At 44.3% G+C, this 18,269-nt stretch overlaps 1 protein-coding gene across 3 annotated transcripts in view; it reads right to left on the minus strand.

The window, feature by feature from the left end:
- Nucleotides 1–579: 579 nt before the first annotated feature.
- The window catches only part of LOC134207529 (uncharacterized), a 159,637-nt gene continuing 141,947 nt past the window's right edge, over nt 580–18,269 (minus strand). For all 3 annotated transcript variants that reach the window (XM_062683233.1, XM_062683232.1, XM_062683230.1), the window contains 2 exons: nt 1,567–2,950; nt 580–1,498 (listed from right to left, as the gene is read on the minus strand). In XM_062683233.1, coding sequence (XP_062539217.1) covers nt 938–1,498; nt 1,567–2,950 — 1,945 coding nt within the window. In that variant the 3' untranslated portion in view covers nt 580–937. The remainder of the gene's footprint in view (nt 1,499–1,566; nt 2,951–18,269) is intronic.

Consider the following 18,269-nt stretch of genomic DNA (forward strand, 5'->3'; position numbering starts at 1 on the left):
TTTGGTTTTAAATTTTTTTTCGAACTTAGATACATGTGTTTTCATGGAAGTTCAGAATATGCAATAATTCCAACGCAAATAATTTGTAGATTTTGCCGAAATCAAGATTAACAAGATCTTAAAAATTTGCCCTCCTCCTGCTCGAAATCCTGGCTACGCTCATGCATATAGGCTCCTCGAATAGGCATATAGGGGAACTGTTCCGATATTCATCTCATCGCAAAACGAAGAAATACAGCACACATCTCGTCGCTTCTTTTTGTTAACACGCGTGCTCACTGCTGAAAAAAGTCACAAAAACCAAATTCCTTTTCATTGCTTTGTTTTTGATGGGATGGAAATAGGAGCTATGGGAAGAAGTGCCGAACCGTTCCCTTTTGTTGTACGAAAATCTCAGAATCGTCATTTCCTGTAAAACCGCTTTGTAGTTTCCATCCGATCAAGATGTACAGAATAAGAAGAGTAAACAAGTCCACACCTATTCTAGGAAGACGATCATTAATTTGTATGCAAGTAGCATTACACACAAACTTGCATAGAAGGAGCTTTCTTTCCATTCTACTTTCAGTAAGCATGTCATACAATCGTTCGCATATAAACAAGTATAAATACATACATCTTTTACATAATGGTTTTGAGCATATTTTTCACATGAAAATTGGACGGAACGCGCCACCTACTCTGCCGTGCAAAGTACGTTTACCAAAAACATAATTCTTATCAATATATCGTTTAACTATACACGGTATGACAAAATATTATCCAAAAAAAATAAAGAGTTATTCGGCAAGTTTGAACGTTCCAATAATCTCAGCATCAGCAAATCGGAGAAAATCAAATCTTACTAATCTAAAACTTACGAAATAATCTTACACATTCATAACATTCAACATTCAGCTCACAACGCTAACACTAACAATCATACCAGTGCGCATCCCTACTTCTTTTCATTGGAAATAGCAATCGTTATGCGATTGCCATTTGAAACCGTCGTCACCGCCGACGAGCTTCTGCTCAGTTTGGGTCCCTGTTCCTTCTGCTGTCCGCATCCAATCTGGATCCGCTCGACCAGATCCTCCCGCGATTCGCTACGCTGTCGCAGGTTGGACAGCGACAGGGTCTTCTCCAGCTCGTACTTCAAGTTCCCTATCACGGAGGAGGGCTTCTTTGGTAGATCGGAGGCGATTGCACCACCACCACTGCCAACGCCATTGTACTCGCTGATGGTAACTGCGATCGGTTTCTGGGACTTTTTCATCGTGGCCGGACCGGTGTTCTGTGGGCAGAAATAGTACGACGGAGGTCGTACTGTGGTGGGCGTTGGGTTCGTCAGCTGGAATGATTCTATCGATTCCAGCTCGGCAATGTCACCACTGGCTTTGGCCAGTTCGGATGCTGCGACACGACCCATCGTTCCCTTACCTTGACCGCCTATTTCGCTGGACGTTGTGGTCGATGTGGTTGCCTCATTCGGTAACTTATCTTTGGAAGGTGTTTTCTGCGAGAAAAAAGAGAATCAGATTAGATTAGGCATTTCATAATGATATTTCAAAATCGCCATCTCACCTTGAGTTCCGCATTGTCGAATCCATTCTTGAACATGCGCTTGTGCACCGCCCGGAACTCGTCCATCAGCGCGGAATGTCGTGCCGCGTCGCTACTCGAGTTCGCCATGGGCCTTAATCGCTTTTCTTTTAACCTATTTTCCAGTTCGGTGAGCGCTGCGGCCGGTTCCTGAGCCGTCGAAGATAGAGTGCCCTTCTTCTGTGCTCTTCGCTTCAGTTCCTCTGAAATTGCATTACCCAGCCCGCCAATGCCACCGCTGCCATTCGAGGATCCACAATCGATGCCACTGCTGGCGCTGGAATCAGCCAAACTTACCGACGAAGGGCTGCGCTGCTGGTGCTGACCTCCAATGCCACCTAATCCACCAGCAGATTTAGCGCTGTTGGTAGTCGAATAGCCACTGCTAAGTCCGCTGCAGGGCGGAGGGGGCGGTGGAATTTTATCTGCAAAAAGTGGCGGTGGAGGCGGTATATGCGAAGTTGACCCCGAAGAGACAGTGCTAACACCACTAGACGACGTCGGGGAGCCCGTAGCAATCGAATTCGTTGATGCGCTCCGATGAACTTCAACAATGACCGTTTTGGTCTCGCTTTGTTTTGAAACGAAGCATATATCGGCCAATTTTTTGCTACCTTCTTTGTCCTCGATCTCCCTCTTCTCTGCCCCATCCTGCGAAATCAGTGTACTATTAACAACGGTTCCATTTTCGGAAAATTCAATAATAGTCGTATTGTTCCGGCGGTGGCCACCCGCACTCTTTGGTCCCGCTTTCTCCGCTCTCTGCCCTATTGACCTCCGATCTTTCGAAATCGATTCTTCTCGCACGATGCTCAGCCGCTTCGCCGTTGAATCACCCCAACATGGGCTCTGATCCCCATTGACGCTACTCGCACTACTATTGTAGCCGCTAGATTCTCCGGGGAACATATCGATCCCCGCGCCCGACCGTATTGTCAACTCCAGCACCTGGGACGCTTTCATGATGCTGACCGCCTCAGCGAACGTAATGTCCGCAAACTCCCTTCCATTGCACGATAGTATTTGATCGCCCGGACGTAATCCTGCCTCTCGAGCGACGCCTCCCTCCTTAGTGAACTGCACAAAAATGCCCGGTTTCCAGTCTGGACCTTTGCAAATTCCGCATCCCAGCTTGGTGCGTGGTGCCACCGAGAGCACCACTTTGATATCCCGACCGCCGGGAAGTTCCTCCAAGGTGCCGGAGCTGCCGGTACTGGAGTTGCTGCTACTGCAGCTGGTACGCTCCAGGTCGCTACGATGTGGATGCTTTTTGGGTCCATTGATGGGAAGGGAGTTGTGTGAGGGTGGTGGACCTGAGCCGGCGTTGACGGGGACAACATGCCACGTTAAGGGGTCCGCTGAACGTCTGTTTCGGGTGAAGTGAGTGAAAAAAATGTTCATATGTCAGTCACATTACCATTAGTAGGGGAAATCATAAAAAAGCAAAACAAAGAATAGCAATGTAATTCTCCAATGATTTTTTAAGCATTTTTATTATTTAGTGTTTGTTTTACGTTGTCTCAAACACTGTACAACATTGGAGCGTTATGAAAGTACGTTTTATTTGAGCTCGATGGCTCGTTAGAAATATATTACGTAACAGCGAATGTCTCTGTAATATAAAGTCAATAAAAGTTCTGTTGATCTATAATATCTATAATCACGAACCTATTCTAAAAGATCAGGAAAAGAAATGCTAACAGTGTTGTTTGTATATTAAAACGTTCCGTACATAATAATAAAATAGAAGTTGCATAGAACACTCTCGGGCAGCAGGGACTATGTCCAAGGGCTTGACGATCCCTCCCCAGGCCATCTGCGAGTTGTGGGGCTTGCATAGGATGTAGTGGGCTTTGACAGTGGGCCCTGGTAAATTCTTATAAAAAGCTGCATGTATCCGCAAGTAGGCCCCACACAAAGCGACCGTGTGCCGCTCAAAGCGCACAAGCCCAAGTCCTGGTGTTAGGTGGGACGCTAAACAGCCCTGACACGACGGCCCTCCGACGAGACAGGAGGTTTGCGCAGGCCCAATAAGCCGCCTGGAAAACCAATAATTACGAACAATATAAGAGATAATGCGACTCGATAAAATCGGCAAAGACCTAGGCGACAAATAAAGGATCACGATTGGAAGCTTGGAACATGGAACTGCAAGTCGCTAGGTTTCGCAGGTTGCGACAGGATGATCTACGATGAATAACATCCCCGCAACTTCGACGTCGTGGCGCTGCAGGAGATTTGCTGGACAGGACAGAAAGTGTGGAAAAGCGGGCATCGAGCGGCTACCTTCTACCAAAGCTGTGGCACCATCAACGAGCTGAGAACCGGCTTCATAGTGCTGGAAAGATGCGCCAACGCGTGATTGAGTGGCAGCCAATTAACGCAAGGATGTGCAAGCTGAAGATTAAAGGCCGTTTCTTCAACTATAGCATCATCAACGTGCACTGCCAAGAAGGGAGACCCGACGACGAGAAAGAAGCGTTCTATGCGCAGCTGGAGCAGACATACGATGGATGCCCACTGCTGGACGTCAAAATCGTCATCGGTGACATGAACGCACAGGTAGGAAGGGAGGAATGTATAGACCGGTCATCGGACCGGATAGTCTGCACGCCGTATCGAATGAAACGACCAACGATGCATAAACTTTGCAGCTTCCCGCGGAATGGTAGTCCGAAGCACCTTCTTTTCCCGCAAAATATCCACAAGGCTTCATGGAGATCACCTAACCAAGAAACGGAAAACCAAATCGACCACGTTCTAATCGACGGTAAATTCTTCTCCGACATCACGAACGTCCGCACTTACCGCAGTGCGAATATTGAATCCGACCACTACCTCGTTGCAGTATGCCTGCGCACAAAACTCTCGACGGTGTACAACACGCGACGAAGTCGGACGCCGCGGCTTAACATTGGGTGGCTACAAGACGGTAGACTAACCCAAGAATACGCGCAGCAGCTGGAAGTGGCACTCCCAACGGAAGAGCAGCTAGGCGCAGCGTCTCTTGAAGATGGCTGGAGAGATATTCGATCCGCCATTGGTAACAGCAACCGCTGCACTTGGCACGGTGCCCCCGGATCAGAGAAACGACTGGTATGACGGCGAATGTGAGCAGTTAGTAGAAGAGAGGAATGCAACATGGGCGAGATTGCTGCAACACCACACGAGGGCGAACGAGGCACGATATAAACAGGCTATATAAACTAGATTTTCCGGAAGAAAAAGCGCCACCAGGAAGATCGAGACCGTGAAGAGACGGAGCAAATGTACCGCGCTAATAACACACGAAAGTTCTATGAGAAGTTAAACCTTTCACGTGAGGGCCACGTGCGACAGCCTGATATATGTAGGGACATAAACTGGAACCTTCTTACGAAAGGCGGCGGCAGCACTACGAAGAACACCTGAATGGTGATGTGGCAGACGAAGATGGCGGTATAGTGATGGACCTGGGGGAACGCGCGCAGGACATAATTTTACCGGCTCCGGATCTCCAGGAAATCCAGGAGGAGATTGGCCGGCTGAAGAACAACAAAGCCCCTGAGGTTGACCAACTACCAGGAGAGCTACTTAAGCGCGGTGGTGAGGCACTGGCTAGAGCGCTGCACTGGGTGATTACCAAGATTTGGGAGGAGGAAGTTTTGCCACAGGAGTGGATGGAAGGTGTCGTGTGTCTCATCTACAAAACGGGCGATAAGCTGGATTGTAGCAACTACCGCGCAATCACATTGCTGAACGCCGCCTACAAGGTAGTTTCCCAAATTTTATGCCGTCGACTAGCACCAATTGCAAGGGAGTTCGTGGGGCAGTACCAGGCCAACGCAGTATGCGCCAACGCTCCACCATGGACCAGGTGTTCGCCATTCGCCAAGTACTGCAGAAATGCCGCGAATACAACGTACCCACGCATCATCTATTCATCGACTTCAAAGCCACATATGATACAATCGATCGGGACCAGCTATGGCAGCTAATGCACGAACACGGATTTCCGGATAAACTGACACGGTTGATCGAAGCGATGGATGGTGGGTGATGTGCGTAGTTCGAGTTTCAGGGGCATTCTCGAGTCCCTTCGAAACGCGCAGAGGGTTACGGCAAGGTGATGATCTTTCGTGTCTATTATTCAACATCGCTTTGGAAGGGGTAATATTAAGAGCAGGGATTTACACGAGTGGTACGATTTTCACGAAGCCCGTCCAGTTATTTGGTTTCGCCGACGACATTGATATCATGGCACGTAACATTGAGAAGATGGAGGAAGCCTACGTCAGACTGGAGAGGGAAGCTAAGCGGATCGTACTAGTCATCAACATGTCGATCACGAAGTACATGATAAAAAGAGGTTCAAGAGAAGGCAATGTGAGCCACCCACCGCGAGTTTGCATTGGTGGTGACGAAATCGAGGTGGTAGAAGAATTTGTGTACTTGGGCTCACTGGTGACTGCCGAAAATGAAACCAGCAGAGAAATTCGGAGACGCACAGTGGCTGGAAATCGTACGTACTTTGGACTCCGCAAGACGCTCCGATCGAATAGAGTTCGCCGCCGTACCAAACTGACAATCTACAAAACGCTCATTAGACCGGTAGTCCTCTACGGACACGAGACCTGGACGATGCTCGTGGAGAACCAACGCGCACTTGGAGTTTTCGAAAGGAAAGTGCTACGTACCATCTATGGTGGGGTGCAGATGGCGGACGGTACGTGGAGAAGGCGAATGAACCACGAGTTGCATCAACTGTTGGGAGAACCATCCATCGTTCACACCGCGAAAATCGGACGACAGCGGTGGGCCGGGCACGTAGCCAGAATGTCGGACAGTAATCCGGTGAAAATGGTTCTCGACAACGATCCGACGGGCACAAGAAGGCGATGTGCGCAGCGGGCAAGGTGGATCAGGTGGAAGATGACTTGCGGACCCTCCGTAGACTGCGTGGTTGGCGACGTGTATCCATGGACCGAGCCGAATGGAGAAGACTCTTATACACCGCACAGACCACTCCGGCCTTAGTCTGAATAAATAATAATAATTGCATGGAACACATTACTTCCCATGGTGAATCTATGTTTCTAATTATCTCACTCAACTTCCTTTTTATGGTAATTGTGTAGCTCTGCGAAGGTATTCTCGGTCTCTAGTAGCAACAATAACCAGACACTAACATGCCCTTCTTATCCTTTCACTGATTGTAAGGACTTGTCCTCCGCAGTTGGATCGAAATTAAATTTGCTCTGACCAATCACGTAGTAGCAACCATTGATATGTACAGTTGATTGTAGAATATAAGGTCGAATGCCAGCCAAATGGTCGAAAGGACAAAAGGTCGAAGGTCGAAGGTCGAAAGGTCGAAGGATAAAAGGTCGAAAAACAGAAGATAGTATCAGAAAAATATATTTAGCTCTTTTAGTGGAATGTATTCAACCGTCTAAGACGAATTAAGTACTCTCCATTTAATTCCACCAATTAATTTTCGATATCTTTGCAGATACGTATTTCGACCACAACTGTGTGGTCGTCTTCAGTGTCTCGTACTTGACTCGACTTTCGAGTCGACTCGAGTCGAGTCAAGTACGAGACACTGAAGACGACCACAGTTGTGGTCTGCATACATACAAATTTTCACGTCGATCGGTTTAGTAGTTTCGGAGTCTATAAGGCTCAGACAGACAGAAATTCATTTTTATGAATATAAAAGATAAAAAAAAGATTATCAGATAGGCTTACTTATAAACTTTCATTTACTTTATGTATATTTTAAATCTTGAAACTAGTTCTCCACTCATTTACTACTACTATTCGAAATACATGTTTTTTCTAGTGATAATAAGTAATGTGTTCAGATTGGTTTTGTTAGAGGGTTAAGTAAACTCTGAAGAGTGGCACCAGTTCAAAATTTCCGCGAGCGGTAATGGCCGCCAGCTTACATGTGAACTAGTCTTTGATTTGACGTTTGTCCACCTCATCAGCACCTTCTTATTTAGCAGATTGGTCAGAATGCTCGGAGCAGTTGGTGCAGTTGACTTTCACAAATGTCAATCAGAGACTAACCCACAGGCAAGCTGGCGGCCATTACCGCTCGCGGAAAACTGGATAAGGCATGTCTCGCGGGCCCTCCTTAGCCGTGCGGTAAGACGCGCGGCTTCAAAGCAAGACCATGCTGAGGGTGGCTGGGTTCGATTCCCGGTGCCGGTCTAGGCAATTTTCGGATTGGAAATTGTCTCGACTCCCTGGGCATAAAAGATGTAATGCCAATAAGAAGAAGAAGAAGAAGAAGCATGTCTCGTAAGAACAGCCTATGATAGATGGAATGTAACCTTCAATCTATGTCTATTCAACTATTTATTATGTCGGCCTTTTGTCTTTCGATCTTTTATCCTTTCTAACTTTTGATCAATTTATTTATATCAACTTTATTTTTCTTCAACCCTTTGTGATTTTTTCGGCATTCTTTACTTTTAACCTTTTGTCCTTTTGACCTTTTGTAATTTCGACCTTTAGTCCTTTTGGTTAGGATTTTTTGTTTCGACCTTTCGTCTCTTCGATCTTTTGACCCTTCGACCTATTGTCCTTCCGACCTTTTAACCTTATCGACTAAACATATCAATGGTTGCTACTAAGTGATTGATCGGAGCTGGTGCAAATTGCATATCGATCGAACTGAACAGTGGTTGGGGTTTCGGCTCAGTACATGGCTACACGTCGCCAGCCACGCAATCTACGGAGGGTCCGCATATCATCTTCCAACCGATCGATCCACCTTGCCCGCTGGATCGTTATCGAGAACCATCTTACTGACCGACATTATGGCTACGTATCCGGCCCACCAAGATGACGTCAACTCCTTGTTACTGTGGTGCATTGGTTACGACAAGCGTATCAATAGCTAGAAATGCAAGGTTATATCTTTCTCTCCCCGGTACTGAAAAACACTCCGCTGTACATCCCCCCTCAAATACTAAAACATTCTTCTCTACTAGCAGAAGTACAAAGATTTCGTCCTATCTATTCAAAATCTTGAAATTAAGTCTCTCGTTTCTATCTTGTGCGACTGCATTCTAACTAATCTATTCGCGTGAGTTTTTTACTACTGCTGACGTTCCGTCACATATATAGGTAGGTAAAAAGACCAGACATCTCAGTGGTAGGTATAATTGTTAGAATGATTTACCCCTCTATTTATTACCTGTACACGTATATATAGTTGATATAATCAATTAATCGAAATTAAATAAATTCTTGATGATGGAAATAAAAGAAGCAGCATGTTGAAAGAAGATAAATAAAAGAGTTAGGAAAGATTTTTTTCAAAATTAAGATCTGATTACTGTTGTCAAATATCTGAATGGGTCATGTTGAAACTGGATTTTAGGCTTCCTAGTTTCAACATGACTTATTCAAATATTTGACAACAGTAATGTCAAATATCTGAATGGGTCATGTTGAAACTAGATTTGGGAAGCCTAAAATCTAGTTTCAACATGACCCATCTAGATATTTGACAACAATAATCAGATCTCAATTTTGAAAAAATCTTGCCTTACTCTTTTATTTATCTTCTTTCAACATGTTGCTTCTTCTATTTCCATCATCAAGAATTTATTTAATTTAGGTTAATTGATTATATCAACTATATACACTACTATTGCCATTTCGCCAATTGCAACTGCCATCGGCAACAATTCATGGACTGCAACCGGTCAAAGGCGGATATGTAAGAGTATATTGAACTTTGTCTACTACAGGGTGTGGCAGAAAATAATGCGAAAATGTTTTTTTTTTCTTTTAAATCCCATTTGAACAGCTCCAATTCGCTCGAGTTCACTTATCATTATAAGGTCCTTTCAAATTAATTTACTGAATGTGTGCTTCTTTTATTAATAATATCCTCAACATCGATGAAAACAGGCGGCAGGCGGGGTTAGCCAAGGGCTGAAAGCCTCCATAATAAAGATAATAATAATAATAATACTTCATCAATTAAAAGAGAAAAAAAACCTTGCACAGCCTGCCTGCATAAGAAGCTGTTACAAAATCGAGCCAAAGTGATTTTTCATGCAATTTTATTGCGTATATCAGTTGAAGGAGTGCATGAATCTAGTGTAATGTAAATAAAATATGTATTAGGGTGGCTCAAAAAACACTTTTTCAAATTATTTGATGGGCCGCCCTCTTATTCGGTTCTAATTGATGCCCTGATGCTCTGGACAAAATTTCAGCCAAATCGGTCAACGTTTGGGCGGTGCTAAACTCGTTGGAAGTTTCTATGGAAAAATGTATGCAGAAACATCCAAAAACAGTGATTTGCAGTTGGAAGGCACAATTTACGATCAAGAACCATGATACTCATTCAGTTCTTGTAGAATTAAATACAGAATGTTATGCTGAAAACCGCGAGAAGATTAGAGTTTATTACGCAAAGTTATTACCATTTTACTGGAGTGTTGTAGGGGTGAATTTATTTCTTTTCAAAGGTAAAAGAAACGAAAGTTGCTCAAACCCCACTTCAGAGAAATGCTAATAACTTAGCCGGGCAAACTCTAATCCTCTCGCGGTTTTCAGCATAACATTTTGTATTTAATTCTACAAGATCTGAATGAGTACCATAGTTCTTCATCGTAAATTGTGTAGTCCAGCTGCAATTTACTGTTTGTGGATGTTTCTGCATACATTTTACCATATAAACTTCCAACGAGTTTAGCACCGCCCAAACTTTGGCCGATTTGGCTGAAATTTTGTCCAGAGCATCAGGGCATCAAATAGAACCGAATAAGAGGGCGGCCCATCAAAAAAATTGAAAAAAGTTTTTCTTATACTAATTTGAGCCACCCTAATATGCATGCTTAACCTTTTGTCTGTGCTCTGGGGTCAATATGACCCCAGGCCACTTTGAGTGGCTGCCATTTTTTTAGTTTTCAACCGATTCTCCTAATTTTTGGTAGTTTGGTAGAACTCGCCGAGATCTGTCTCCTATGTGCAAATTCGCTTGAAAAATCTTGAAAATATGCGCTGCAGTGTCCTTTTTTCAAAAAACTTACGTTGTCTGTGCTCTGGGGTCAAATTGACCCCAAATTGAAATTGCTATAACTATTTTAATGTTTGGCCAATTTTGGATTTTTGGGGCTGTTTCGAAAGATAATTTAATCATCTTTCAGGTCGTTACCAAAGATTGACTATAGGTGGGCGGGTACATCGCGGGGAGGGGTTTTCGTAAAAAAGGGTACAAAACAGTGATTTTTCACGCTTATTTTATTATATCTGAAAATCCTACCCATTTTGAACTGCACCTTTTCAAAAAGGTTATGCAGGAAGGCGTCTGCTTTGACATGAGGCATTGATTAGTTTAGCGCTTGGTCGCTAGGTGGCGGTATATTTGAATTCATTATTTTACACTACTCAAGTAACTCCGATATATGGAATTTTCCTCATTGTAAATATTCTTATCGCACAATTTTGAAATTTGTAAAGATGACGTCTGTAACAAAGTTCGTCTGGTGGCAATAGACTGTCATTTGACGGAATAAATAAGAAGGAAATTTACAAATAGGCGGCGCTAGTGTACTTGCAATATTCTTGCATATATGAAATATTGCTTTAGCTTGAGATCCCTCATACCTACACCAAAGTTGTATTCGGCAACATTGTTCAGGATGTCTAGCGCTACAAAGCGGTGCTCAATATAATGAGCACTTCTTCTCATTTTTAATTTGTGCGATAAGAATATTTACACTGAGGAGAATTCTATATATCGGAATATCTTGAGTAGTCTAAAATAATGAATTCAAATATACCACCACCTGGCGGCCGAGTTCTAAACTTATCAACGCCTCATGCCAAAGCACATGCCTTCCTGCATAGCCTTTTTAAAAAAGTTGCAGTTCAAAATGGGTAGGATTTTCGGATATAAGTAAAATAATCATGAAAAATCACTGTTTTTGTACCCTTGTTTACTAAAACCCCTCCCCGCGATGTACCCGCCCACCTATAGTCAATCTTTGGTAACGACCTGAAAGATGATTAAATTATCTTTCGAAACAACCCAAAAAATCCAAAATTGGTCAAACATTAAAAAAGTTATAGCAATTTCAATTTGGGGTCAATTTGACCCCAGAGCACAGACAACGTAAGTTTTTTTGAGCACAGACAGAAGGTTAATATACTTTTTTAAAGAAGTAGTGATAAGTATCTCTTTGCAAAACGATGTTTTATCCAATTTTCCGCGAGCGGTAAGGGCCACCAGCAGTGGGTTAGTCTCTGATTTGACGTTTAATTTTCATGAAATAACCTTCAGTGCCTGTTAAGGATTTTGTGAGCGTTTTTTACAAGAAATAACGAATACCGTTCCACATTTTGCCTTCCCAAGGCATGCCCTTATCTATATTTATGAAATGAATTATAAAATTAAAAACTAAAATCAGGCTATTAGTAGCAGTCAGAGGAGACTCTTGGCCAGCATATCTACGTCAATACTTTGATACGGAGCTCCCGTCTGGACGCCTGGAGTAATCACGAGAAGAAATCTGACACAGCTTAATAGCACCTTTAGGCTGATAGCCATGAGTAGGTATTGAATTCAAAAGAAAATGAAAAAGTCTCTCACTTCTCATCTCTATATACATGTTGAACCGAGAAATTGAACAACCCTAGGACCAGTGCATTGCCTTCTGTGTGAGCTATTTATTCTCTTGAGCACAGTAGTTATTCTCTTTCCACAAATGTTACTAGAATTTATATTCAAGAGTCAGTACTGAAACAGAAGAGCAGAGGACCGGTCCTATTGCGATACGTTACTTTCGAATATATTGAGAACTTGAATTTCAAAGCTACGTATTCAACTTTTATCGATCTACCGAAGATTCCCTTCCCCAACTCGGTTTTGCGGATTATAGTTTTCACAGTTTTGGGGGCTCGTCCGGGAAGTGGAAATCGCGGTCGTTTGTGACGGTGATACAGTGGTTTATACACCAAGGATCATAGTTTACGGACATAATATCCCCTGTGGAGCAGTGCAACAAAAACGATCCACACCGCATCTAGTAGCGTGTGTTAAGAGTCACTCTGACGGAATCCAAGTTTTCCAGTGCTCGCGTTTTCGGGAGCACACGACTCGATTCAGAGGCGGCGCACAACTGTAATTTTTGTTGATTTAGCTTTGCTGCGTCAGCATGCGTGAAATAATAAAAATGACAGTTGTGCGTTGCTTCCGTATCGAGTGGTGTGCCCCCGAAAACGCGAGCACTTTTAAACTTGGATTCCGTCAAGAGTGACCTTAACAGTGACTATATAGCATCCCACAACGGTTCGGCGAAGACAATAGTTCTGTGTGAAACAATAACTCGTAGTCTGTGGTGTTATTTAGTGATTCTCCTGCGTTTGGTCGAAAAGATCAAATGGATAACCCTTACGGCAACGACTCTTTTCCGCCCCGTATCCACCGACTATGGCTAAACCACCACCGATGAATATCCATCCAGACAATACGTTCGCTCGTTTGGTGGATCAGTTGAATTTCTCGAACATGTCCTTCGCAAATCTTACGCAACAGATGGGGAAATGCGCACTGAAATGCAGTCCCTAAGGGAAGACAATACTCGTTTGTCAAACGAACTCTGCATGAGTCGCACGTATCCTGAGCCACCAGTGGCAAGCACGCCGCATCGGAACAGCGTGAGGCAGAGTGATAATATAAACGATAATCATGGTGTTTCATATTGTGAAGACAATCGTAGAAACAATGACGATGTTTCCCTACACGATACTCAATCGGTGGAAATATAGTGGACGGAGAGGCAAATGATATCGGTGGCAATATAGAAAATGAGCGAGTATATGAAGAACAAGCAGTGGCTGCCTCCAGCCGTGGACAACCAATCGGAGAGCAGTATTTAACAGTGAATGAAGTGGAATCAGCCTTCTACGAGTTTAGTGGCACTGAAGTGTATTCCGTCGAGAAGTGGATTGCTGACTTCGATGAAATGGCTGACTCTATTGGACTGACCGATTTGCGAAGATTCGTTCTGGCGAAGAAAAAGATGACTGGCCTAGCGAAGCTATCATTGGGCACTGTGAGCCATATTACCGGTTGGAAGCTACTGAAACAGTTTTTGCTGAAGGAGTTCCAGAGAAAAGAGAACAGTGCAGTTATTCATGAAGCTCTCCAAGATGAAGACAGTACTAGGTGCTACAATCTGCCAAGTTTGTGGAAAAGAAGAAGGCGGGGTGAAAAATACTTTTTCAGTGCAAAACGAAAACAAACCGGCCTGCTCTCCCATACTAAAATCCAAGATGGCTGAATCGTGAATTTGGCAGATTGGAACACCTAGTGGTGTATTCATCTTGAGGCTCTCCGTGCTCGAAAGAGGAAACTTGGTGAGAATGTGTTGGAATACTTTTTGGTCATGCGTGAGATAGGAGCAAAGGCCAACTTGGACGCAGATGCCATCATCACACATACAGTGAACGGCATTAATGATAATGGGCCTGACAAGACACTGCTGTACGGTGCGAAATCTATGGAAGAGTTCCGAGAGAAGTTGCATATATATCAAGGTTTGAAGGATTCCAAATACGGTAGGGATAACAGACCACACAACCCTCCAAACGAAAGTCATCGTAACTCTAACGGCAGAAGCTCGATCGTTAAACCAACGACGAACAGAATAAATAATGCGAGAAGTGTGATTTGTTACCGGTGCGGGGTCGACGGTCATATTGCTAAAGAATGTTCCAAGAAACCGTCCCAAGGAGCTGTGAATGTGTGCCAATCATTACCCGTACCAATACGCGGCACGTATATGGAAGTGAAGTTGAACACAGTACCGACGAGAGCATTCTTCGATTCAGGGTCTGATGTATCACTACTATGCACCAACTGGAAAGACAAACTCGATTTACCCATGAATACGAAAGATGCAAAGAAGCTGTCAACTCTCAACGGTTCGGTGTGGACGCAAGGAACGTGTTGTGTGGAGGTAGAAGTAGAAAATGTTATTCTGCAAATTGTTTTCGATGTCCTTGATGCGAAGGACATGCCTCAGCCAGTATTGCTCGGAATAAACTTGCTTCTCTATGGAGACGTCAACGTTACAGCGGAAGGAGCGAAGTTTCAACCAAAGGATGAGCTCTTTGTTTTGAGGATCATGGTTGGATACCGAAGAAGTACTAACACAAGTTCAAAATCCGGATATTCGCAAGGAAGTGAAGAAAATTATCAACAGTTACTCTCCGCAGCAAGTGTCAGATACAAAAGTGAAGCTCAAGATTGTCTTGAAGGATGAGGCTCCGATCCAACAACTACCAAGAAGATTAGCTCCACTAGAGAAAGACATTGCACAGATCCAAGTTAAGAACTGGCTAGAACAGGGCATTATACGCCCTAGCACCTCTGAATTCAGTAGCCCAATAGTACTAGTGCATAAAAAGGATGGAACCAGGCGCCTTTGTGTCGACTACCGCCGATTGAACAAGGTGATAATTCGCGATCACTTTCCTATTCCCTTGATCGAGGACATTCTAGATGATCTACACTCTGCCAAAGTCTTTACTACCTTGGATCTGGAGAATGGTTTTTTCCATGTTCCAGTGCACGAAGAAAGTGTGAAGTACACCGCATTTGTAACTCCGTGTGGGCAATTCGAGTTTCTGAAGGCTCCTTTCGGATTATCTACATCACCAACCGTTTTCCGTTTCTTATTCGGGACAAAATAGTCGTGGTTTACATCGACGACCTGCTAATACCTGCCGAGAACGAGGAAGAAGCTTTACATCGATTGAAGATGGAGTTGGACGTTGCTGAGAAAAACGGATTACGTATCAAGTGGAAAAAGTGCCAATTTTTTCAAAGAAGAATTTGATATCTTGGTTATGATATTTGCAACGGGGGAATTCGACAAACTCTAGAGAAAACCGAGGCTGTGGTCAAGTTTCCGGAACCCCAAAACTTTCGAGAAGTTCAGCAGTTTCTTGGGCTAACCGGATATTTCCGGAAGTTCGTCGAAGGGTCCTCAATCATCGCCAAACCCTTAACGGATTTATTGAAGAAGGATGTGGTTTTCGTGTTCGGTCCAGAGCAACGTTCAGCAATAGAAACGCTGAAAGCAAAACTATGTTCAAGGCCTACCTTAAGTTTGTACCAACCGAGTGCGTTGACCGAGCTACATACTGACGCCAGTAGGGTTGGTTTCGGTGCGATCTTGTTGCAGAAGTTCCCAGGCGAGAGTGTTTTTCATCCAGTATACTACTATAGCAAGAAAACATCTACAACAGAGGCAAACTACACCTGCTAAGAACTGGAGGTGCTCGCTATCGTGTCTGCCTTGAAAAAATATCAGGGTATATTTACTGGGAATCCCCTTCAAAATAGTTACTGACTGCACCGCTTTCAAAATGACCATGGAGAAGAAAGAAATTGCACCAAAAATTGTGGGATGGGAGGAGTTTGAATACACTATGGAGCATCGACCTGGGATTAAAATGAAGCTAAGTTTTTTGGACCGTATAGAGTGATCAAGAAGAAGAGGAACGAGCGTTACGATGTCGAGAAAGTTGGGGTACATGAGGGCCCTAACCGTACTTCAACGTGTGCGGAGTTCTTGAAGCAATTTGTGCCATCTGAAGAAGAGGACGATTTCGACACCGATGACGAGTTTGCTGACAAAGACGTGCTGTCACCATCCGAGCCGGATGGTGGTCAGGTGGAGCGATTGTTGAACCGAGAAATTGAACAACCCTAGTACCAGTGTATTGCCTTCTGCGTGAGCTATTTATTCTTTTGAGCGCAGTAGTGATTTTCTTTCCACATAAATGTTACTAGAATTCATATTGAAGAATCAGTACTAAAACAGAAGAGCAAAGGACCGGTCCTATTGCGCTAAGTTACTTTCGAATATATTGAGAACTTGAATTTCAAAGCTATTCAAGCGTATTCAATTGTTTTTTGTTCTACCGAAGATTCCCTTCCTCATCACGGTTTTGCGGATTATAGTTTTAACATACATTTAAGCTGTCATGATAAAGAACTGATTCGTGAGACTCTACCTCATGATAAATTCCTTTTGAAAAGCTCCAAACGCAGGGAGCGCTGGCTCTGATGATGCATTTCAACTTGTTCTACACAGCTGTGTGCAATCCCCAACACAAAATGAGCGAGAACAAAGCGAGAATCATCACTTCTCTATGGGGTCTGTCGATACGATTCTATTTTTTCGCACTTGTATACAAGTTTGATAAATTTGTTATCATGGCTTGTTATGATTCGGAACAGTTTTTGCCTTTCTTTTATCGTTGTTCGTTATCTATTAAGAGCGATGTCTGCAAACCCTGGCCATGAGAGAAGCAAGTGCTTATCGTACCATATAAATGAAAGGATTGTGTCATAGTATGATTATTATTATTATTTAATCAGACTAAGGCCGAAGTGGCCTGTGCGGTATATAAGAGTCTTCTCCATTCGGCTCGGTCCATGGCTACACGTCGCCAACCACGCAGTCTACGGAGGGTCCGCAAGTCATCTTCCACCTGATCGATCCACCTTGCCCGCTGCGCACCTCGCCTTCTTGTGCCCGTCGGATCGTTGTCGAGAACCATTTTCACCGGGTTACTGTCCGACATTCTGGCTACGTGCCCGGCCCATCGCAGTCGTCCGATTTTCGCGGTGTGAACGATGGATGGTTCTCCCAACAGTTGATGCAATTCGTGGTTCATTCGCCTTCTCCACGTACCGTCCGCCATCTGCACCCCACCATAGATGGTACGCAGCACTTTCCTTTCGAAAACTCCAAGTGCGCGTTGGTCCTCCACGAGCATCGTCCAGGTCTCGTGTCCGTAGAGGACTACCGGTCTAATTAGCGTTTTGTAGATTGTCAGTTTGGTACGGCGGCGAACTCTATTCGATCGGAGCGTCTTGCGGAGTCCAAAGTACGTACGATTTCCAGCCACTATGCGTCTCCGAATTTCTCTGCTGGTGTCATTTTCGGCAGTCACCAGTGAGCCCAAGTACATAAATTCTTCTACCACCTCGATTTCGTCACCACCGATGCAAACTCGCGGTGGGTGGCTCACATTGTCTTCTCTTGAACCTCTTCCTATCATGTACTTCGTCTTCGACGTGTTGATGACTAGTCCGATCCGCTTAGCTTCCCTCTTCAGTCTGATGTAGGCTTCCTCCATCTTCTCAAAGTTACGTGTCATAATATCTATGTCGTCGGCGAAACCAAATAGCTGGACGGACTTATTGAAAATTGTACCACTCGTGTTAATCCCTGCTCTTCGTATTACCTCTTCCAAAGCGATGTTGAATAACAAACACGAAAGACCATCACCTTGCCGTAACCCTCTGCGGGTTTCGAAGGGACTCGAGAATGCCACTGAAACTCTAACTACGCACATCACCCGATCCATCGTCGCTTTGATCAACCGTGTCAGTTTATCCGGAAAATCGTGTTCGTGCATTAGCTGCCATAGCTGGTCCCGATCGATTGTATCATATGCGGCTTTGAAGTCGATGAATAGATGATGTGTGGGCACGTTGTATTCGCGGCATTTCTGCAGTACTTGGCGAATGGCGAACACCTGGTCCGTGGTGGAGCGTTCGCCCATAAAACCCGCCTGGTACTGCCCCACGAACTCCCTTGCAGTTGGTGCTAGTCGACGGCATAAAATTTGGGAGAGTACCTTGTAGGCGG

Source organism: Armigeres subalbatus, chromosome 1, assembly GCF_024139115.2.
Source record: "Armigeres subalbatus isolate Guangzhou_Male chromosome 1, GZ_Asu_2, whole genome shotgun sequence".
Taxonomy (NCBI): Eukaryota; Metazoa; Arthropoda; class Insecta; order Diptera; family Culicidae; genus Armigeres; species Armigeres subalbatus.